Source organism: Heteronotia binoei, chromosome 16, assembly GCF_032191835.1.
Source record: "Heteronotia binoei isolate CCM8104 ecotype False Entrance Well chromosome 16, APGP_CSIRO_Hbin_v1, whole genome shotgun sequence".
Taxonomy (NCBI): Eukaryota; Metazoa; Chordata; class Lepidosauria; order Squamata; family Gekkonidae; genus Heteronotia; species Heteronotia binoei.
The window spans coordinates 47,297,820-47,322,454 of record NC_083238.1 but is presented as its reverse complement, the minus strand read 5'-3'; the positions used below and the strand labels follow the sequence as shown (position 1 = coordinate 47,322,454).

The 24,635-nt window shown below is 40.8% G+C and overlaps 1 protein-coding gene across 11 annotated transcripts in view; it reads left to right on the top strand.

Moving 5' to 3' along the window:
- ABI2 (abl interactor 2) overlaps positions 1–24,635 on the top strand; it is a 70,580-nt gene that overhangs the window by 32,141 nt on the left and 13,804 nt on the right. For 2 of the 11 annotated variants that reach the window (XM_060256924.1, XM_060256919.1), the window contains exons 3-7: positions 5,555–5,731; positions 9,279–9,296; positions 21,414–21,511; positions 22,378–22,524; positions 23,589–23,710. In XM_060256924.1, coding sequence (XP_060112907.1) covers positions 5,555–5,731; positions 9,279–9,296; positions 21,414–21,511; positions 22,378–22,524; positions 23,589–23,710 — 562 coding nt within the window. Of the gene's footprint in view, positions 1–5,554; positions 5,732–9,278; positions 9,297–21,413; positions 21,512–22,377; positions 22,525–23,585; positions 23,711–24,635 lie in introns of all 11 variants that reach the window. The other 9 variants (XM_060256923.1, XM_060256918.1, XM_060256925.1 and 6 more) reach the window with 5 other exon arrangements.

Genomic DNA, 24,635 nt, shown 5'->3' with positions numbered 1-24,635 from the left:
GCTGAACAAATACACTATCACTTTCCTCCATTTTCTTTTCATTTAAAGAGATTTATGGCATCAATGCTGAAAAGCATAGAACTTCATTTTCTTATCAAGGATTTTTATCTTAGCTGCCAGCTTTCCAAATGAGCCATTGTGCCAGTGTTTTCCTATATGTTGTTTCTGCAGAGATTTTGAATATAAGATTAATTACTAGCTACTTACAGGATCCTGCAGGAAACAAGAAGTAAGGACTTTTCAGCTTGGAGAGTTAGTTCCATCAGTTTGTCCTATGAAATTCTGTTGCAGCTTCTCATGACATTTTTCCTGACAAAAATTGATGTATGCAATGAAGAGAAAGCATATAAAATGTATATGGGGAATGGCCAGACTAATGAGTGTGACCCTTTATTAGTTGTCATAAGCCCCAGCAGCTTTGAAACTTTGTTTCTTGCTTTTGGTTGCTTGTCTATATGGTATTCAGTATTACACTGGGTGGCACCTCTTGCTGCCAGGATAAAAAAATGTAGTGACAGGGGGGGTACAGATATGCCCCCCCCCCATTTCTAGGAACTGCTGAGCATAGGGATGATGTTCTGCAGCTACCGTCTTCTGACTGGAAAGCTCTTGAATACTCGTGTTTGGTGGTACCGAGAGAGAGAGAGGTTTTGACGGCCCATGAGACAGAAAATGTTGTGCACTTGGCCAGCCCAGAAGTACAGTCTAGTAGTGTGTGTCACTCTTTGCCTGCCTCTTTGCCTACCTCTTTTATACTGTCTTTCCTAGGTTTGAGACAGTTTTGAGAGAGGATAAACTGGAGTTTGTGTTACGCTGTGCAGGCTGGGATTTTAATCCCCAGTTTAATGCCACTTTGAATCCTGGTTTGCATGACATAAACCACTAAGGCTTTGGATATTTGGATATCACAAGTGAATTTGAACTTGATGAAAATGGACCCGTTTGCTCAGAGTGGGGAGGGGAAAGTGGGAGAGCAGCAGAAGTGGGAGCAGATGAACCCAGCAGCAGGGGTGGCCAACGGTAGCTCTCCAGATGTTTTTTGCCTACAACTCCCATCAGCCCCAGCCAGCATGGCCAATGGCTGGGGCTGATTTATTTATTTTATTTATTTAATTCGATTTATATCCCGCCCTACCCCACCGAGGCGGGCTCAGGGCGGCTTACAACATAAAACCAACAAAATCAATTTAAATATATTAAAAATACATTAGTAATTATAATTGATGGGAGTTGTAGGCAAAAAACATCTGGAGAGCTACAGTTGGCCACCCCTGGGTTATGTGCACATGCCCAATTAAAGTTGAATAGCTGGTTATCATGATGTCTGATAAGACAAATCGCTAATACAATATGTAATAGTAGAATCAAACAATACAATAAGCACCAGCCCAGGAAATGATATCTCTGAGTTCAATTAAAAAGCCAAATAAAAAAAAAAGAATGTCTCGCATCCCTTGTAATAATATAAAACATGATTGGCTTTCCTAACTTCCTCTGGAAGATAATCAGAGAGTTAGAGCTGCAATGGAGAAAGCTCTCCTGTTGGCCTTTTTTGATTCCTGGTACTGTGGTGCAGAGTGGTAAAGCTGCAGTACTGCAGTCGAAGCTCTCTGCTCACGAGTCACGACCTGGGTTCAGGTAGCTGTCTCAAGGTTGACTCAGCCTTCCATCCTTCCGAGGTTGGTAAAATTGAGTACCCAGCTTACTGGGGGTAATTTGTAGATGGCTGGGAAAGGCAATGGCAAACCACCCCCTAAAAAAAAGTCTGCCATGAAAATGTGATACAACATCCCCCCAGAGTCGGAAATGACTGGTGTTTGCACAGGGGACTACCTTTTTACTGTCAGTGACATCTGGTGATTGGGCCTTAGTTGGAAAGTAGATTTAGGGGATGCTAGTCATTTCCTCTATTGCATCTTACTAGTGTAGTAAAAACATTTAAATACACTCAAAAGAAGTTGATAGTGAAGTGTGGATCTTGTGTTTGATGCTTACTCATTATGCAGGGACTGTAAATACCAACCTTGATAATTCTGAAGGAATGTTGACACGACTGTCACAGGTTTATGAATTTGTGCGTTGCATGGAGACAGTGGAAAAAGAAAACTATTTCTTTTCCGTAATACTGGATCTTGCAGGAACAAAGTGAAGTTAATGGGCAATAGATTTAGGATGGACAAAACCCCTTTTCACTCAGTGAATAATTAAACTATGGAATTCACTGCTTTTAGCATAGATGGCTCTGAAGGGGGATTAGACAGATTAGTGATAGCAGGTCCATCAGTGGCTACTAATCTATTTTTTTTTTTAAACAAACAAATCCTTTATTAACACTTTCATATATCCATAAACAATAACCAAGAAACAAACAAACTATACATAGATCATACATACATACCCAACACCAACCAATCACCCACCCTTCCACCCAAGGAGCTTATGGGGCTTTATCTAAACACACACCTGGTTTTCTCATAGTAGATCCCATACTTTTTATCCATATATACAAATAGTCCCAAGTCTTCCTGCATTCTTGCAGATTGCCTCCTCTTAATCTTACGGTTAGAGTGTCCATCTCTGCTGCCTCTAATAATTTCTGTATGAATTCATTTCTGTCTGGTATTTTTGAGACTTTCCAATATTTCGCATAGAGAATTCTTGCGACAGTTATTACATGTAACAATAATTTTTTTTTCATTTCTGGATAGACTTTCTTTACATACATTCAACAAATATAGTTCGGGAGTGTGTTGAAGCTTAATTCTTAGTATTTTTTGTGTCCAAATATTGATTTGGGCCCAGTATTTTTTGGCATGTTCATATTGCCACCAAATGTGGTAGAGAGACCCCTTTACTTTCCTACATTTCCAACATCTATTGGAGTATTTGGGATAGATTTTACTCAACCTTTCTGGTGTTAAGTACCATCGATACATCATCTTGTAAATATTCTCTTTAAACACTGCTGATTTAGTAAATTTTAAATTTTGATTCCAATTTTTTTCCCATTCCTCCATTTCAATACTATAGCCAAAGTCTGTCAACCACTTTACCCAGCTTTCTTTAACGACTTCACTCTGAATTTTAATTTGTAAAAGCCAATTGTAAATTTTCGAAATAAGTTTCTGATTTTCACTAATTATCATATCGAATTCATAGGATACTTTAACAAATCCTGCTTCCTTGTCTAGTTGGAATTTAGATTTAACTTGGTTCTTCAGCCACCAATCCAATTTCACATTATCCTCCAGATTTAAGTTGTTTTCTTTATCTAAAAGGACTCTATAATTGTAAATGATTTCCCAGCAATATAAATTAGGTTGGCTAGAGGCTTCTACTGGTGATAGCCAGAGAGGTGTTTTAGGATAGATCATATTTTTAATTTCCGTCCAAACTTTGTACAACGATTTTCTTACTTCATGTCTATAAAATATATTATTTCTAGTAGGGGGCAAATACCACAGATAAGAATGCCAACCTCTAACTAGACCCATACCTTCCAATACCAGTAATCTTTTATTTTCCGATGTAAACCAATCTGATAACCATACTAGACAACATGCCTTATGATATATATTCCAATCAGGCATGGCAAGCCCTCCTCTAGATACGCTGTCTTGTAGCACCTTTAATTTGATTCTGGGTTTTTTGTTTTGCCATATAAATATGGTAGTCAGTTTATTCAACTGATGAAAGAATGTTTGGGAAAGTATGATTGGTATTGTCTGAAATAAGTATAGAATTCTTGGTAGAATATTCATCTTAATAGATGCGATTCTCCCCAATAAGGAAATTTGTAGGTCTCTCCATCTATTTAGGTTTGATTGAATTTCTGTTAGGATCTTGTCATAACTATCTCTTTGTAGCGTTTTTAAATCGTTGGAGAAGAAAATACCTAAATATTTAATCATGATGACTAAAGAGAATTTCCTTATTCGGAGGTATTACATCTTTGAATACCAGTCATATGAGGCAACCTCAAGGGAAGGCATTGGCTTCTACGGTCTTGTTTGTTCACCCTCCAGAGTAACTGGTTGGTCATTGTATGAGACAGGATCTTATACAAGATGGATCACCAGTCCGATCCAGCAAGGCCCCTAATGTGTGACATGGTTTAAAAGTAGAGAGCAGACCTGTTTCAAATTGTGCACCATAGTTTGTGATGTTACTTCTTAACTTGTACTTTCGAAGCCAAATTGCGAAAACTTAAAACTACAACTATTTTAAGGTATAGTAGAAACAATGATACTAGTGCTCTGATTCTTGGTAATTCAAGCAGTATGAACAAACTCCTGCTTTGCCCTTAAAAGCATAACACTCTTGTTTTAGTCAGCCATTTGGGATATCTTCCTTGCAGTCTAGGGATTGTTCTTGGAAGAAGAACATTTGCATTTGGTTTGTGGGTTCCCTTCCTCCTTCCAAACTGACTTGACAGGCATTCAGATAGATGCTGCTATAACCTCTAGGTTAGAGGATTGCAACATAATGTTGTGGAACTGTCATAGAAAGAATTCCAGAGAAAATTGGTACAGGAGGCAGCTGCGTGTTACTGTTCAATGCTGGCCATTGGGTGCCAATGGCACCAGATGAGAAACGATTTCATTTGTTGTCTGCTCCTTGGCTCAGGCCAAGGTTCTGGTTCTTTCTTGAAGGACCACCCTATCTGTTCAGTCAATCCCATTATCATTAAAGGTCCGTTGTTCCTTTGGGAGCCATCACATTTGCAAGAGTGGTCCTTCTCACCCTGATCTGGTTAGCCCAGGCAAACCTGATCTCATTGGATCTCAAAAGCTAAGTAGGGCTGGCACTGGCTAGCATTTGGAAGGGTGACCTCCAAGGAATACCAGGGTTATGACCAGTGTTCCTGCTAAGCTGAGTTAGTGTGAGCTAGTTCACAGTTTTTTAGCCTCTGACTCACACATTTTTGTCTTAGCTCAGGAAGGATGACCCCAGAGCAAACAAATTTATGCTGCAGCTCATAGCTTTAATGCCAGTAGCTCACAAAGTAGCTTGCTCATTCTGTGCCCATTCACATTTGCCTTCAAGCCCCACTAGGGGTTGGTAGAAGTCAGATTGATTTAATAAGATAAAATAATAATAATAATAAAAAAGAGTGGTCCCTTCTCCTGCTTTCCAGTCATGGCACAGATCAGATGGAATAATTTACTGTAGGAGGCCTGTGGAGCTTCATCCATCGCTAGAGTTCAGCAGTTCTTTCAGAGAAGGCTTTTCAAATGAAGGTTTTTGCTGAGGTTTTAGGCTCCTGTTACTTTTTAGCAGGTGGAAATATGGTTATGCTGCACTGTTTTGTAGTTCTATTATGTTTTTAGTTTCTAAATTGTGAATTTTAACTTTTTATAACTTGCTTTAATGTAGTGAGGAAGCAGCGTATTCATTTTTAGAGACAGAAACATAAATGTTCTCGCGGGGCAAAACGAATATAGTTAGCATCCCTTATCTGATGGTGTACTGATGTGGAATACTTGATGCTATTAATTGTTAGTAAAATACATTTGCTTAATGACCATTATTTGTAAATTCCTTGGTTTTGCAGACAGTTGACATACATAAAGAAAAAGTGGCTAGAAGAGAAATTGGCATCTTGACAACAAACAAAAACACCTCAAGAACTCACAAAATCATTGCACCAGCCAACCTGGAGCGACCCGTTCGCTATATTAGAAAACCTATTGATTATACAATTCTAGATGATATCGGGCATGGCGTGAAGGTAAGTAGTGATGTGGAATTTTCATGTCTGCCCATATATTTTCCGAACGCCAAGATCTGTGCGTGTGGATCCCTTCCCTCGCTTCTCCGAATACCAGCATGGATTCTCCTATCTGATGATGATCCTTGTTCACCCCTCTCGTCTCTGTGTTTGCCTCTCTTTTGTTAAACCCTGCTTTTCCGGCTGCTTGATACTATATTTTTAAGAACCCGGTGGAAGGCTTTCAGCTTGGAAAATACTTGGTGCAATTCTCATCCTTTGATTTGGTTGTCAGGCAATATCTGCCTGCCCACAGGCTGTGGCTTCTGACTCTTTTATTTACTTGGCCTGGAATATTATTGGGGGGGACCAGGTGTAAGAGGGAGGTGTTTGCATTGCGGCGCTAGCCCCTCCCAGAAGAAAGTAATGATTTCCAGACTTGCATGATAAGCAAAAACAAGGGAATGTGAATGTTAAGAATTTTTAAAGCACATAACCTGGACAAATAGAAAAGTGGCCAGGTTTCACTGGATGTGCAATACTGCCAGTGCTTAGGGAACAACCTTAGTACTTATTATTGAATTGGAAATTAAATCAAAAATTCAGTTGCTCACTCATTCTGTGCCCATTCACATTTGATAGCATGTGCAAATTCTGTTCACATTTTTAAATGTCTCTTTTCTTAAAGCTCTCCAGAAAGAAGTGATTTAGTTGATAAGAGGCTACCAGCCTTTGAAAAGGAATGGGTGCTGTAAATAACAAATGATTTACAAGTCCCCTTAGCTGCCAGAGCTGCCTCATGTTAATGGCGCCAGCTCTTACATAAATGGGGCAGGGCTCCCATGGGGGGTGGAGTAGGGTGGAGAAAGGTTTTTGCTGGTTTTCAACACAGTTCATCTGCACTGCATCCCATGATTGCTCTTGGTAGGGCAAAGACCTTTTCTGCAAACTTCATTTTTGGTTGGTTGACTCCTTACAAAGCTGCATTAATTAATCTGAAAGTGGAAAATCCTGGGGAAATACTCCCCCCCCCCCAAAATTGCAAACCCATTTTAGTGCCTATTAAAAGGCATATGAGAACTGTTGGAACATACGGTTCACAGTATCAGTGATCTGAGTTTCATAAAGTCCAGCAGCAGATTGTTAGAAGAAGCTACTGTCTATGATAGAATAGTACCTGCGTTTTCCTTTTGATGTATGGGGATTTTGTTCCCAGTTTCAGGGGGGTGGGGTTATAACATGGCCATCAAGAAGGCAAGTAGCTCTGACTCTTCAAGGATGCTGTATTATCTTGAAAGGGTCTGTTTAGATCACGGGTGGGGAACCTTTATTCTGGCAAGGGCCATATGGATATTTATAACACCATTCGTGGGCCATAAAAAATTATCAACTTAAAAAACAGTTCTCCGCCAAGGGAGAACAATTCAGGCCAGCAAAATTAATGCAAATAATTGTTTTTCTATTTGAAATCATGTAGGGAGAGCCTGATCTGGCACACGCGCACACACACACACACACACACACACACACACATGTTCCACTGCCCTAAGCAAATGCATAGGTCCAGGACTCCTTTGTAGAAAAAGCCCAGCAGGAACTCAGTAGCATATTAGACCACATCCCCTAATATTAGCATATTAGGTCACTCACTCATTAGCATATTAGGCCACACCATCTGGGATAATCAAGTGCAAACTGAACTGTGACAGTAAGTTTCAGTTTGCTTTATTACGGTCCATGACCAAATACACAGCACAATGCAGGCCAACAACAACTGCATAAAAATTGTAAAAATCAAGATGGACCTAAATAGGTAAATCGTAAGATATTTAAAAAATAAATGTGAAAATAAAATATAGGACATTAGTATGAATAATGAGATATGACAAATAATACAGTAGTGGTCAAACATCCTCTAGCTTAATAAATATAGTACATATAATAAAAAAATTAAAAATTATACAGCTCCAGAAAAAATATTAACTTGAATACCCTGGTTAAAATTACAATTTGTTACCTCGACATTAACTTGTAAGAACCATACAATGCAATTTGATTGCATGGGAACAAAATTTGGCAACTTTATGCATGGTCTCTGTATTTATATCAGTTTCAGTAGCATTTGTGATGGTATACAGAGTACTCAGGCATTTAAGAAAAGATAAAATACAAGCTTGGGAATATTCAAAAAACAGTTCAGGACCCCTTCTTCACAAACTGTGACAGTAACTTTTCTAGGCCCTGCAGCAATTCTGGCCGGCCAGTCAGGCCCCAGGGAGGCTGCCGCACAGTACATCTGGGCCCTGTGATCCCTGCCTGGCCTTGGGGAGGCTGCTGCACAGCGTGGCTGGGCCCCACGATCCTCGCTGACCAGCCACGCCCCAGAGGGGCCGCCACATGGCTTGGTTTGGCCCAGCAATCCCTGAGGGCCACACCAAGTGACCTCGAGGGCCGCTTACGGCCCTCGGGACGGAGGTTCCCCACCCCTGGTTTAGTTAACCAAAATTAGATTGAGAGATGTACATCATTAAAATTGACATGCTACACTATCCATATAATAATTTTAGTTCTTTCCAAAGATGGTGGTAAAGTACTAGTGGGGCATTTTACATGACCAAACAAATACTGGCTATAGACTTAAGCTTTCAGTTGATTATGTTGAGCTTTACTTTAATTATTTGTAGAAAACAGTATGGGGAAATCATGTTCACAATCTGATTTTAACATTACCTCTGTAGGTGTTTGATTTAAAAAGAAATGCCATACTTTTTCAGTTTTGCAAGGTGAAGCCTAAAACCATGACATGAGCCACGAATTTGAAGAATTTCTTATAAAAGCTGTCTTTGCTGGAGATCTCACATTGATAACTTGTATGCTGGCCCTGTGACTTATTTGCTTATCAAGCAAAGTTGGTTGCAAAACCTGCGCAGTACATTAACAAAGTCCTTTGTAATGTTGTGTAGTTGAACTGTAATGCATGCAATTCCATGAAAATGTATCTCAGTGGTTGTAGGTTAAGCAGTTAATGGCTTGTGACATAATTTTCTGTAATGGATTCTGCCATGCTCAGTGCCTCTAGCATTTCATGAGAATTGAAATATACAAAAAATTAAGAGCGTAATTATAACCATTCATTTCAAAAAACTCTGCTAAAAATCTTTAATACCTAATAGCTGTAATATTTGTTGCAATCTAAATACATCTGCAAGTTAGTCTACTTAAAAACCAGCTGGTTTGTTTTCTGCTAGAAACTGGCTTTTGGAGACCTTACACAATCTCATGAATAGGCGCTGGAAACCCTGAGTGCTGCTTTCTGCATCTAATGCTAGCTTAAGACAGTACTGTTTGTCCATGACTTAATGGAGTTTCATCTTGGAGAGCCCTTTGTCCATGGCACATTCTGCTTAAATCACTCTTTCTGTGATCTATTGATACATTATTTTGTTGATGCGAAATGCTTAACTTTTTTACTTTTCTCCCCCTTTCTCTTCATATTCCTGAAAGTTTCAACTAACCTTTCAATGCTTTTCTTCCTTACCTCTTTTATTTGCTTCATTTATGCATTAAGTGGTTGCTTAGATTTAAGGTAAGAAACGGCAGGGCTGGATTTCATTCTTATATTGTGATGGACTATTACAAATGGGGAGTGTTTGAGGGATATTGGGAATGGAAGGGAGTATGGGCCAGCCTGGTGCTTAACAGTGCCAAGCGTTTAAAAAAGTTTTCCTGCTGAAATGATGATGTGAGGTCAAGATAATTAATAGAGCCTTGGGAAATTGGTAGTTTGCATGAGATAGTTATGAAGCTGCTGTGTGGTTAATTCATTGATGACCTCCCCCTATGTAATAATCTGATTTGACTACTTTATGTGAACAGTGGTTGAATTTGCAAACTTCCTTAGTTTTGCAAAATCAAAAGTAACATGGGGCATGTTTGTTTTTCACTCTGTCTTCCCCCCCCTCCCCACTAGTTTAAAAATAAACAAATCCTCAGGGTAATTTTGCAGGTCTTTGTACTTCTAATAAAATGCACTTGTGTTTTACGTCTGCACATTCCTCAAACTTTGTAGTTTTAACATTGCTGTTGTATTGTTTTCAGTGTTGTGCTGTTGAATATACTCATTATAAGTGAGATATTTAGAATCAAAGGTGTAATTCTGGGAAGGGGGAGCCAGAAATAGGACTCAGGACTTCCTGAGTCCCACCTGACATCATTCTGATCTAAGTCTTTAACATTGTTTAAGATGGGCATGCCTAACTCTTTTGGGAATTGCAGTGCACATCAACGCTTGCAGCATCCAGAAGCTTCTGAAAAATTTTTTTCTTGGAACAGCACTGCTCCATGCTGTTTCCGACCTTCTCCATAGTGGTTTGCCCTAGCACATGAATGGTTGGCTGTCTGGGAAATAAAAGTCACAGATGCCCATGAGTAGATTGAGCTATAAGACTCTCAACTGAGAAAATACCCGAAGATCCTGAAATCAGGTTCCAGACTAATTGGAATAAGATGAATCAAGCAATCACTCTGTTTAATTGCACAGTTAATTAAAATATTGGGGATTAACGTAATATGTTGAAGCTTGGAAATGTGGAGCGATTCTTTCCCTAGAATTTGAGAAACAAATGTATGAAAGAATTAAACCAAGGCTTAGGAAATCAAATTACTATTTCTAAATTAGGTCTAACTTGAAAAGCTAATTTCAGTGGCTTTATGTTTTAATATATTTTCATTTTAGTGGCTTAGTTTAAATGAGGTATTCTTTGAGAATGATTAAACACAACATTTCTTCTAAAAGTTAAACACTCTAGAGTTGTTGCCTTCCTATCAAAATAGGATAGTCTTATCACCTTCTGCTGTCAGCTGCAACATCTGATTCTGAGTGTAGGTGCACAGATTGATTTGATCTGGCATGAAGTGCCTGAAAAAAGTAGCATTTTTAAAAACTCTCATCTCTGCCCATTTTAATCCATAACAACTTCATTAATATTCATAATTCATTTTTCATGGTGCTGTTAGAAACTCCCCTTTATTCAGCTCAGAGCTGAGCAACTGAGCATGGGAGATGACTGCGATTATCCACATTAAATAATGTGTCATTGACGCCCATGCATAAATTAGCCAATCCACCATTGAGCCTGTATTTGTGTGTTCAAACCTTAGCCTTTCTGGTTATCATTGTTTGTAGTCATTTAAGAAAAGTCTCCTCACATTGTAAATATACTCAAATTAACCAAGAAGGCTCTGGGAACAGGGTGGATGCCGTCTGTATCTGTGGTATTGCCCTACAGAGGGTACCGTCAAGGATGTATTAAAGCTGACAGTAGAAATGGGGTGAGGGTACAGGAAGGATGGTACCAGTTGCCATTTAGTGGTCTCTAGGATGGATTTAGATGAGCATAGCCAAAGGTATTTGAGATGCTGAGAATAAGAAGATGGACGTGCAGAGCATCTTCTTCCAGCCCCATAAAGCAGGTATGTATAACCCTTATAGATTTTCAAGAGTCTTTCAGATGAAAAATTGTAAGGACTCCATTATGATGGTGCCATTTTTTAGTATAAATTCTGACACTGCGTAGGTATTTTATCTTCATGTAACATTATGCTAGGTTGCCTTGGATACCTTTCTTGTAGGGAGATATGGATTCTGCATTCCCAGTTTCCAGTTTCTCACCCAACTAACTGCTCTTTATGCATTCCGTTTCAAAATCCATTTTTATGGCATGGCTAATAGCTGGATTCTGCAGTCCTGGGGGATAGCGTCTCAAATGTGGTTACCGAGCACTTTCCGCATACAAATCAGCACATGTGGCAGGCGCTGATAGAGGAGCAGCCCTGTACGTGTGCTGCATTCCTCTCCCTTTCACAAGTCCTTTGGCTCCCAGAACATGGGGTGACACAGGAGATCCATCTCCAAACTGGCTTGCAGACGTTTCTCCTTGTCCTGTGCAGGTGCATGCAATATTTTCACTCTGTTGATTGTGTCAAATAAAAGGAGGGACTGTAATCCAGTAATACTGTGGAGAAGGGGGTAACTGCCTCTCCATCCCCAGACCTTGGGAACAGTTACCAGTTTTTACCTTACATTTTATATTTATTTTGTGTAGAAGATCTTGAACAGGTAGAGCTAGTGATGAATCATTGCATTATGTAGTATCCCCAAGTGGTTTATCTTTGTTTAGTAATGCTAGTTTATGTGTGATCAGTACTGGTACTTAAGCAGTGGCTTGAAAAAGTTATATTTTCATGTGCTAGAGAGAGGACATCACATAGAAACTAGGGGGATATTCTCTGATGATCCTGGTAGTGTGTCATTCCTTACTACTGGGGGTGTAGCTTCTCCTCTCTGAGGACAGGGCTGGCTTAAACTTCATCCTGGAGGGAAGGGGCTTATTCCCTGGTTTCCCAGTCTTAACGGCCCTGCCCTTGAAGCAGGACGTGCCAGTTTAAGCTCTGTTGAACTCAACGATCCTGATAAGAAAGAAACTGAGGCGCCCAAGGAACCAGACAGGAAGGTACCTAGGCACCCAGAGTAATGCTTGTAATTCCCTGTTCAGCGTTGGTTTAGAAATACCCCAAACAAAGCAAGGTCCTCCCAAAATTTCAGGGTTGATTTGGATTACTTTTGCACTGTTTTCAATGAGTGTTAGACCTGGTGACTGAATGGTGGCCAGGTGTATTAGTACATGATATTCCCAAATATGAAAGTCTTACTGCAGTGGATTTCAGAAGTGATATCAGTAATCCCAAAATTTTAGGGAAATGATAATCATGCCCTTTCTGAAATTTTAACAAAGTTGCACGAAACCAAAAGTTAAAATGAAAACCTTTACACCCCTACTAGGAACACATTTGGAAAGTTGAAATGTGAACAAAGATTACTTAAATCTATCTAAAGAGATGGAATAAATATTTGACAAGTTTTGCAAAATAGATGGTACCATTGGGGGGGAAGGGGTATAACTTCTATAGCAGACAGTTGTTAGTGTTTAAGGTCAAGGATAAAATTTCATATTTGCAGCATTCTTAGATTGCATCCACCCCTCCTCCAATTGATATTATTTAGTTTGTTGGCTAAGGTAATTTAAGATTTCATGTTGTTGAGAGTTGACTTATTCTGTAGTGTTTCAAAATACATTTCTGTAAATGACCTTATAATCTTCACTGGCCTCATAAATTACAGCATTTGGAATGAGATGTACCACAATTTTTTTTAACTTGCACAAAAGCCTATACATATTTATCATGAAATAGGATGAGCAAACAAAGTTGGAATTCAGCAGTATATCTTAGGCTGTTTTTGGATGAGCAAACAAAGTTGGAATTCAGCAGTATATCTTAAGCTTTTTTAAAATAAATCATTATCTAAATACCAATAATAATCTAAAAACCAAGTGTTTATATTCTAATTCTAATTTTATTTTTAAATGTAGATGCAAACAAATGTAAGGTCAATGTGATTATTAGGTTTTTATTTACACATTATACATAGACTGCAAGAAAACTGTTGAACAACTCATGGAGTCTTTGTGTTAGCCCTCGTTAAAGTATCCCCTTGCGTTTGGTAGCAAATCTCTGGATAGTCAGAAAATGCAAGAGTTGTTTGCTCCAAAATATACTTAGGGGAGAGAAAAGGACATTGTTGGGCTCCATTTATGCAGCTATCTTGAAACTTTGAGATGAGCCAACTTCATTTAAAACTGAGAATTTTGTGTCTTCCTTGATAGTCCAGCAATCACCTGCTGGGGCTATAAAAGGGCATCATTTTCTTCCTGGTGTGACTGGTTTTATGACCAGACTTTATCCTTGAGCTTCGCAAAGCATGGTTTTAGAGTTCCCCAACTCAAAGGCCTGGTGGAACATCCTTTCTGTATTATGCCATACCTCATGCTACATGATCACAAACTTTTGTCTTGTATGTGGCTGTGACAAAAGTTAAGGACTGGATAAAGAAAATACTGCTTGGATTTTGAGGAAGAAAATAAATACTGCTTGGATTTTAAGGAAGAAATCTTCAAACACTACATGTATTTTTACAAAAATGCATATACAAAAAGTGCACAATATAAAATACAAAAAATTAGTTTAGGTGCAGAGTCTAGTATGTTGTATAGGTGAAGAAGGGGGTCTTCTCTTTCTGAGGCAGAGGACATTTTGAGGATGATTCCCACCATCCAATCAGGGGGGCAGGAACAATTTTTTCAACTTCCTGTCTCTTGCCTGTGGGAGTCACATTCTTCAGTTTCTTTCCCTCCCCTCAACAGGAAGAGCAGCTTGCAAATAGGCTTTGCCTTTTTCTACACTCAAATCTCTTTTTACTTTTCCTTCTCAGTCCTTCACTCTTCTCTAAAAATTTCTTCTGTTCTATCCTATCTTCCTCCTCTAAGTTCTCCCTCTGAGGCAGAGGCCATCTTGTGGGTGATTCCCAACCCACTTGTAGGGAGGCAGGACTAACTTCAAACTTCCTCTTCCTGTTGGGATTCACCCCAAGTCAGTTCTTTAACTGCCTCAGTGGGAGAGCACCTAGTTATAGGCTGTGCTTATTACCTCAGTAATTTACAAGTCCTTTATCTCAATATTCCTCTTTACTATTTTATTCCTGTTTGTTCCTTATCTAGTCTTCTGTTACCTGTCTTCTTTTCCTCACTGTGCCTTCCTTTTCCTCAGTCGGGTTCGGGCCTCGGCTCCCCAACTGCCATTTTTTGGCGCTCTTTTTTCCTCACTGAGGAAGAAGCTGGCAAGAGGATTCAGGCGGCTAGCAAACATGCCACGAAGAGAAGAGGACGATGGAATCCTATTGGAGGGGGAGGGTCAGAACCTCACCTCAGGACCAACAATCTCAAAGGGAGCCGGCAAGACCCAGCAGAGGCTTGCACGGAACTCCTCGTCGGAGACGCCATTTCGCGGCGTGCAAGGAGAATGCGCCAAAGTGGCCGCTCCGTTCCTGTGACGAGGCTGATGGCTTCGGACCTGGCAGAGTCTTCCTTCCCATCCGGCAGAGGCGGTGAGCGTAGAAACCCGGGAATGAGCACCGCGGGGGCCCCTTTAAGCAGCAACATCGCAGGGGAAGGGGAAGGCACAAGCCGCTTTACTCATGACTTGCGAGTAGGCCAGTTTGAAAATCCCCAGCCAGGGGATCTTATTTCCATGCTTCTCCCTCAGGAATTCCTCACTATGTTATGTGATATGCGGAATGAGATGGGTTCTGCCCATAGAAAGCAAACAAACAGCACAGAAGGTTTTTTACCTTTTTACTGTGTCCCGTTAGATCTATTGTATTCTTCCTTTCCTGTTTTTTCATGTTGAAGGTTTTTCATGCTATTGTAACTTTGTTCTAGTATGGTTCTACTACTGTTAGGAATACCGAACTGACTTGGGGTGAATCCCAACAGGAAGAGGAAGTTTGAAGTTAGTCCTGCCTCCCTACAAGTGGGTTGGGAATCACCCACAGTTTCTCCGGGAAAGCAGCAAGGGCAGCTGTCAAGCTTGCTCTTGCAGTGGCAACCATTTTGTGGCAGCGACAGAGAGCGAGATCATTTGGCCACTCCAATTACTGTGCAGAAAGATGGCAGTGATAGATTTCTATCAGAGGGAGAAACTGATCTGTCCTTAATGTGAGGCACAAGGGAGACTGATGGGGAAACCAAAAAAGGCCCACCGTAGGCTCACTTTGGTGGTTGTGGCACTGCTTGGTGAAAAGCATGCTGGTTCCCATAGCCAATTTGAGCCTTTTGACTAATGACAGTGGCCATTTTACACAGCCATAAACAGCTCCTGGAGGCAGCTGTAATGCAGGCATGGCCAGTCCAGAAGGCCTGCAGCTTGGTTGTTCTGCAGTACCACAGCATTTTGGAGCAGAGATCCAGGGAGCTCATTGCTCAGTCTGAAAGAATAAGGCTCCCATTCATGGGAGTTAGACAAGTGAGCAGATGACCAATAAAGTAAAAACTCAGGGATTTTTCATCTTCCCCTGAGTTCATCTCTATAATTAGACTATGAGGGAGGAGATCAGCAAGTCACCTTAATGGCACAATGCCCAAGGGAAGTCAAAGACTGAGATGTGCTGCTGCCTTACTCCTCCTTTCCCCCCTTCCCATCAAGAGGCAAAAGAACAAGGAGGGGGAGTCCGAGTGGGGAGAGGGGCATACTGGCAGCCCAGAAGGAATTGTCTCTCTCTCTGTGGGTAGTCGGATATGGAACTCTCAATAAGAACTGATATGCGATCTTAAAAGGCTAAGTGAGATTTTTGGGTTATATTAAGCTGTTTCTTCTAGAGTAATATGTATATAAGAGCTAAAGGATTGAAAAGTTTTGAAAAGAACTTTCTGTAAATAAATAGTTAACTTGGATTAACTTTTAAGAAGGTAGACAACATAATTATCTTGTAATTTGGTAGATTTTCTCTTAACAGATAAAGATATTTGTTTCTTAGGCTCATTTTAATGACAATATTGTTAAACAAATAAACTAGTCTGTATTTTCAATATGGTTGAGTTAAGCAGCAAAAAAATCAAGATGTGGAAATCTTTCAGGAAGAAGGGTCTTTGAATTGTTGTTCCCTCTGGGTAATTAGATATGGAATTTTTAATAAGAACTGATATGTGATTTTAAAAGGTTAAGTGAGATCTTAAGGATTGAAAAGTTTTGCAAAAATGTTATATAAATAAATAGTTAATTGGATCAATTGTTAAGAAGGCAGACAACACAATTATTTAGAATTCTGGTAGATCTGCTCTTAGTATGTTTGTTTGGAGAAACTGTCTATACTGAGACAGATAAACTATTCTGTCTTATCTTTAGCTTATTTTTTTCTCCCTATCCTCTATGACATTTTAAAAGTTTTTTTTCTCTTTTTTTCTGTTTGAATTAAGTTAGTTAGGATAAACATATTTGTTTCATATGCTTATTTTAATGTCAATATTGTTAAACTAGCAAGTTAGTCTGTGCTTTCAACATGGTTAAGCTTAGCCAGCCAGTTGTGTTGAGACTGCCTTGACTCTTTTATACTTATATGTGCTGAAGAATTGTTTAGACTTGTATTTTAAGTAATAGTTTAGTAAAAAAATCTATAATGAAAGATAAAGATGGTAAAATATATGGGGAGAACCTCATACTTGCAGGTAGAAAGAAATGGGTATTTCACTTGGAGGTAGAATTGTAACTGACATATTTGCATTTTTCTTTGTTTCTGTTTTCCCCACTTTGTATTCACCCCTTCCCCTCTTTAATGTATCTACGCTTGTGCCTCTTCTCTTTGTAGTTAAAATCAATAAAAATTATAAAACTGCAAACTGGAATTAACTGCAAACTCAGAAGAGCTTTTTAACTCCAGATTTGGTAGGCAGCTCAGGAGCAGATCAGAGTAGATTGACTGGGATGGAAAGCATCCTAAGGCATGACATCTCCTTGATTCGGTTGGGAGGAAGACTACTCCAAAGTCTGGATCTCGTCTCAAGCAGACCTCTGTGAAGTTAATCACCGAGAGTTATGCAATAAAATGTTCCAGCCCTCCACCAGAATACTTCATTTCATCTTCCAAGAGATCAGAAAAAATGCCTCAGGATCACCCAGGCAATCTAATATATCTTGCCATCTAAACCATCAAGCCTGTGCCACTTTCAGAGAAGGGATGCAGAATTCACTCCATCTTCTTTACTATGCCAAGAAGAGTGGGGACTGGAGAGCCATCCTGGATTTTAAAATTCCTCAACAAATTCATCAGATTGAGATATTTCAGAATGTAAACAGTCCAATCCATTGCAGAATGCCTACTACCAAGAGCATTCCTCATGTCCATGTAGCTTACAGAGGCGTACCTGCGCATTCTGATTCTTCCAAGGCACAGGAGGTAGTTCTGCTTCTGCATCTGGGAAGACCACTGTCAATTCAAGATGCTCCCGTTTGGTCTCTAAACAGCTCCGAGAGTCTTCTCTAGGATTCTGATCAATCTGATTGTCAAACAAAGAGAACAGGAGTTCCATATACACCTTTATTTAGATGACTTTCTGATCAGGTCCAGCTCCAGAAACAAATCATTAATGAATATGAGGACGTCCATTTAATATACACAAAGTCATGGCTTCATCATAAACCTGCAGAAGAACTCACTGAATCCAGCACAATGGCTAGAGCACCTGGGGGTCATCATTGAGGCAGCAGTCCATTTCTTATCTCTACCAGTCCATAAGGCATGGGAAATCAGAGAGATGTCCAAGTTTGTGTTCATGAGCAGATCCACTTCTTTGATGACCCTGACCAAACTCTTGGGTCTACTTATACCAAGCAAAGGTTGAAACAATTGGGGATGACTATATGTGTGGCAATCACAGCAACTCTTAAGGTCTTTCCAGTTTTAAATCATGAGAAAGGAGGGCCTGTCTGTTCTGGAATCACCCAAAGTAAAGATCAGCATGCTATGGTGGACAAAGTTGCCCAACATACTCCAAAATATATTGGACGTTGGAGAGAAGATAGATTAGATTATCTGGATGAGTGGTGACACTGGACAACAAACCAGTTCAGGATCAGTTCAAGACATCATATATATTTCCTTTGAGGTATGACTTTGAGAGACCCGCCACAGGCTCACAGGTCCCACACATGACAGCTCTATATAGTTCTCTTGGCACTTACCAAGAAACCCTTGGAGCCATTCAAGGAAGTCTTGTTGAAATAGCTGAGGATGAAGATGCCTTTTCTTATGGATATCACTTCTGCCAGATGAGTCTCTGAGCTAGGCTCACTTTCAGCTAAAATCAAGCTATGCATGTTTTACAAGGACATTTAGAGCAGATCCTACCTTCATACCCAAAGTCCATTCTGCCTTCCATAGAGCTCAAGAAATATGTATTCTGTCCTTCTGCCTAAACTCAAAGCATTAAAAGGAGAAGACATGGTACATCCTCAATAACTTGGTACATCCTCGATAACTTGGTGCATCCTCAATATTGACATATAATTGTCAAACCAGCTGAGCTAGGAGAACTGACTCATTATTCTTGTCCTTATATCTGCCTAACACAGGAGAAAGGTTGTCCAAGTTGGCCATAAGCAGCACACTCAGAGCATGTGTAGTAGAGGCCTATAATACCCATAAACTTCCTATCCCTGCTGGCATTACAGTCAGGAATGCTGCCAACAATCCTGCATTCACAAGGCAGGCAACAGTCAAGGAAGTCTGCAAAGCATCAGCTGGTTTATTATGCATTACAAGATCATCAATATTTATAATTTGGCTGATGCTGCCTTTGGCAGAAAATGCTACAACACATCCTAAGTGAAGATGACAATGACCCACCCTAAAATTGGGGATACTGCTCTGGGAGGTCCCTCAAAATGTCCTCTGCCTCAGGGAGAATGGACCATTCTTTCTCCTCTGAGGAAAGGAGGACATCTTGTCCCTTCCAAAGTCATCCTCAAACTAGTTATTTAGCAGGTATGCTTCTTGTCTCAATAGTATTATTTACCTGTTTATAATTATCTACATTATTGCTCGTTCCTAGAATTCTCTTTCCTAGAGTTGACATTATAGTCTAACTGCCCCTTGGAGTTACCAAAACTGAAGAGGGCGCCTCCCACAGGCAAGAGACAGGAAGTTGAAAAATAACGTTCCAGCCTCCCTAATTGAATGGTGGGAATCACCCTCAAGATGTCCTCCTTCCCTCAGAGGAGAAGGGCTCTCCACGGTAAGTATCCAGTGCTCTGTTCCCAGGGCCCTCTCCATTGACCTGGCGTTTGGGCTTGGGTTAGTTCATTTTCCATTGGCGTACTTTGTTCACCTAGCTAGCTATTTCAGTATGCAAATATAAGCCATTGCAATTTTCTCATTCCGTTTGATTTATGTGGAAATAAATCATGTTTATCTCATAAAACCCACAGAAGTGCTGATGAGCATGAGACATTAATATTTCATATTTATGTAATCCATCATCAAATAAATCAGTGAAATGCCCAACAGCTCGAAAAAAAAAAAAGACTGGTACAAGAAGTTGCTGTGATGATACTATCATTCTTTTAAGACCACTCAGACGAAGAGGGCCATCTCATTAAAATGCCTGATAAATTTCTCATTTAATTTGTAAGTAGAACTGCATCATCTAGACAGGTATATGTGAAAACTACTAATAAGGATGGAAAGCTTCAAGATAAACACTTGAAATATATTTCCTTTTTTGGTGTTACTCTAAAATTCAGAGGCTGGTATTGACTCCTTAGGAGCTAATTGCATGAACTTCTAATAGAGTTTTGGCTGGATGAGGTTATAGAACTCCATTTTATTCTTTTTTTTCCTGCAACAGTGGCTTTTGTAACCACAGTGAAAGCCACGTGCAGTACCATAGCAGGTGAATATACAGGATTGTTTTATACTGAGTCTCGAGAGTGTTGGTCCTTGTAGCTCAGTTTTGTCTGCTTGCTCTGGTAGTTATTCTCCCAGGGTCTTGGGCAGAGGGCTGTCGTGAGATAACGGGACTGGCAGTGCAAAACATTGAGCTTGGGACCCATGCAACACATGTGCTCAGAACATGCAGTTCATTCTTTCCTCCTTGCCAAGCAACAGCTGACTCCTAGAACTCCAAATACCCAGTGAAGATTGACACCAGCTACTCTGTTCTTCGAGCCCGAAAGATGGGGAAGGCTTGGAAGGCACCCCATCAGGACAACTGACGGTTGCATGGCAAGGACTCAGAGAAGACCAGTGTTGCAGTGCATTGTGGGAGCACAGTGTACTGTTTTGTTAGCCACTTCGAGCACGGTTAGAAGGGGATATAGATTGATTTAGACATTGATTTAGACAAAAATGCCAATGACTACAAGCTGTCCACACCAAGTTCCATGACCATATAGCATTTTCATTTTTCAGTAGAACAATTTGGCATTCATTGAGCCTCTGCTATGGCATTTCTCCTAAGAACCAGACACAGGAGACATTTCTTCGTATTTTTAAAATTTTATTTTATCAAATTTATATCCCGCCCTCCCCTGATGGGCTCAGGGCAGCTAACAACAGTTTAAAACAACATAAAATATTAAAAACAGAATATGCAATAGAATCATTTTGAAGAGAAGGTTTATTTTAAGGATTTTATGTATTAACACCTCGTTCTCTGTTTTGAGATTTAGTACAAAAAAGGTCGATGAAACAAAGCATTTTGAAGCAAGCATCCTAGCTGCTTTGAGAGATGCTTCACTCATGCTATGGCAAATACGCGTTTGCTGCCACGTGTGTGTTTGGTGGGGCGCTGTAGCCAGTCCCACCCCCCCAGATATGTGTATCTGTATGATACGTGCAGCAAAAAATCTGTGTTGTCTTGTGCACATGTGTGTTATGGTTCTAGATGTACGGGTAAATTGTCTTCTGGGGTACATACAAAATGTAATGCGTGAAATGATCTGCTGAACCCAGTAAGCAGAGTTTTCAGTGAGATAGGCATGCTGTGCCCTTTGACCCAAAGTTAAATGCAGTGGTGTAAAGGTGAACGTGTTATGCCCAGAAAGCAATCACAAATCCTTTGAGTGCCAGGAATGACCTTAAGCAAAGAAATAGATTCCGTGCAAAGTGTATGACCACTATTTTGTCTTTCTGAATTGTTTGCATGTCCCCCCTCCTTCTTTAACATTGCAAATAAATTCTCAGAGGAATTTTATTTCGTTGCTGTTTACCTGAGTTTAGTGAAGGTGGTTTTTCTTCCCATTGCCTCTCCTGCAGGTTAGTACCCAGAATATGAAAATGGGTGGCCTGCCTCGTACTACACCACCCACCCAGAAACCACCCAGCCCTCCATTGTCAGGGAAAGGAACCATTGGGTGAGTACAATCTGGTGCACCTCAGAAGGGGAATGGGGAGGATGCAAAGGGATTATTATCCAGGGGGGGATGATTGTTGTGTTCACTGTGGCTTCATAAAATTTCTGATTTGTTGAATTCCAAAAATTGCGGTGTGGGATTTGGAGGTGTTTTCTTTCCCTCCTCCGATAGATGCATCTTGTAGAATAGCCAGGATGCAGTGACTTTAAGCCATTGAAAATGTTTGTTAAACATCTACTTTCTCCAGAATCTTCTTGGGCTTTTAGTTGACATTGGTGTATACGGCACCTCTATGCTGTTTTCTGCTGTTTACTTGGAATAAATAACTGGCTATCCTGAATGTCCTTCAGTTTCTAAATATAAAGAATTGGCACCATCCAGTCCACTATGGGCACAGCGCCAGTGCATGGAGGATTCCCACATGCTTAACAGAGCCCTAGTTTCCCAGGCCCTCAAGCTAAAACAAGCATGTGCAATGGGCCTTCAGGGGGTACGAGGAATCGGTGCATGGCTTTTCATATCCCCATGTGTCTCTCACCGCTCTCCCCCAGTACAGATTGCTCTCTGGAGCTCAAGCGAGCTGCATCAAGATAAAAAAGGAGGTTGGATGGGAAATACGGGAGGGCCCAAGGAAGCCTTCCATTCCTCCTGGCCATCCGTTGTGCAGACTGTGTGTGTACTAGGGGGAAGGGGAGGGAAGAAGACTCTGTGAAGCCCGTGGCAGTTCTGCCCACGGTGGACCGGATCGCGCCCTATCCATCATCTCCGATAGAAGAGCGAGCAGGAGTTCTTCAGTGCCTTGCCCGACGTCTTTGGTGTATTTCGTTGTCTGAAATTGCTTCCATACGTATGTTTTTCTTGTGTAGGCGTCACTCTCCCTATCGCACACTGGAGCCAGTGCGTCCTCCAGTGGTACCAAATGACTATGTACCTAGCCCAACCCGTAATATGGCTCCCTCGCAGCAGAGCCCTGTTAGAACAGCTTCTGTGAATCAGAGGAATCGCACTTACAGGTATTCGGTCTGCTCCTGCACAAAACATAAACCATAATTAAGGCATAACCACGCAGCTTCCAGCAATCTGCTTTTAAACCCCACCTCTCCCCTCCCCCCCTTAATTTAGACCTTCAAAATTCTCGTGATTTCCTGTGAAATCCATAGGGAGTTAAGGGGAAACCGGGATGCTTTTTCCTCCCAAGTTGCATGATGTGCAATTTTCTTTTTTCTTTTTCTTTTTGTCTCTAAACAAGGTTATTCAGCCGCAGTCTACTGTCTGCTTGCTGAATCGCACAACAGCACAAATGAGATCAGGATGCTACCATATTGGACCAATTGATGTTTGGTTTATTGCTTTTATTTAATCGCCTTTCGGCCACAAGGTGCCCAAGGCAATGCGCAATGTTTAAAATGTTGCGCCTGTTAATCAGAGCCAGGTAGCTGTGAGGTTTGGAGTTGCTTCCCAGTGGAAGTTACGAAGCCCAGAGGTTTCCTACTGAACAGTTCGAGGGGTCCGATGCTTGCAAAAATGTCGGTCACTTGGAATAGATTGTTCAGTAAACCACAGGAAGCGTGGATGATTTTATTTCCCCCCTCTGTGGGCTTTTAGAAGATATATCCTAGCTGCAGAATGCCTTTGTCTGAGCTGCGGAAGTTGAGTTGCACAGAAGGGGGAAAGGTGCCTCAGGCAGCCCAAAAAGTAATAGTGTCAGTGAGATCTCTCGCGTTTAAAAACTGTTACTGCCTGCCTAGCAGCGTCTCCTTCAACAATGTAAGCAATGCCAATAAATCCAGGCTGTTAGAAATGCAAGCTTTTTGTTTGCCAGTGGTTTGTAACGCGCGGGGCCCTTGGGCAGTTTCCTGGATGCCATTTCCGATCATGTAGCAGGGAGCTGTTGTTGTCTGTGGCTTGTGCATCTTAATCTTAGTTTAAACGCATCAGTAGATAACTTTAAATATACGTGTTGCTTGTTTCTGTGTCCCCAATGTTGAAAATGGGCGAGCTTCTGCTGTAAGGCTGTTATGTACCTCGTGGAATGGGATATAGATACCTTGGTGGTTTTGTTTGATTTCTTTAGCAGCAGTGGGAGCAGTGGCGGGAGTCACCCCAGCAGTCGGAGCAGCAGTCGTGAGAACAGCGGGAGCGGCAGCGTGGGCGTTCCTATCGCTGTCCCTACTCCCTCCCCTCCCAGTGTGTATCCAGGTAAGCGAACCTCTCTCCTCCCCCTCCTTCTTTGTATGGTTATTTATCAGAGTAATCGGGGTTTTTTTTGTAAATGTGAATAATTCATCCTTTTCTCTGTAAACATGGAAGATGAACAAGTGTTTTGTGTGTCCTGATACTGTTTATATATGCCTTCTTACATTTGTCCTTGGGGTGGAAAACAGAAGGTTTGTTTTAAGCTAGCAGAGATGGAAGCACATAGACTGCATGCTTGGGGAGGGACAGTGGCTCAGTGGTAGAGCATCTGCTTGGTAAGCAGAAGGTCCCAAGTTCAACCTCTGGCATCTCCAACTAAAAAGGGTCCAGTCAAATAGGCGTGAAAAACCTCAGACCCTGGAGAGCCGCTGCCAGTCTGAGTAAACAATACTGATTTTGATGAACTGAGGGTCTGATTCAGTATAAGGCAGCTTCATCTGTTCCAAGAAAATGTCTCTAGTTTTTTTTTAAGTGAAACCTATGGACCCTGATCCACATATCCAGACTTTTACACAATTGAGTGTAGGGGTTGCAATCTGAGATTTCTGAAAGCACACCCTTGTGTCATCCCGTCTGCCAGTTAGAAGAAGACCCGTGTTGCCTCTCTGCTGCATGAGTAATTGCGAGTGTCCATGGGTGTGCGTTCTGATTTTTAAAAAACCATTTGTAGTACCTTCTAATGCTCATAGCTTACCGGAATGGTGATTGAGCAAGCAGAGTACGTGTAATTATTTTGGGGTATAATTTGTTTTAATACAGGATTGGTTTTAATTAAACCTAAACCATCCTTTTTTATCAGCCACATTGATCAGTTAATTTTGAAAGAGGTGGTTAACTGGAGCAGCAGGTAATCAGATTTTTGTTCCAGAAAAGGGTGGGTATGTAATACAGTTAGGCTATGATCCCCAGGTGCTCCTGTTTCTTTTGC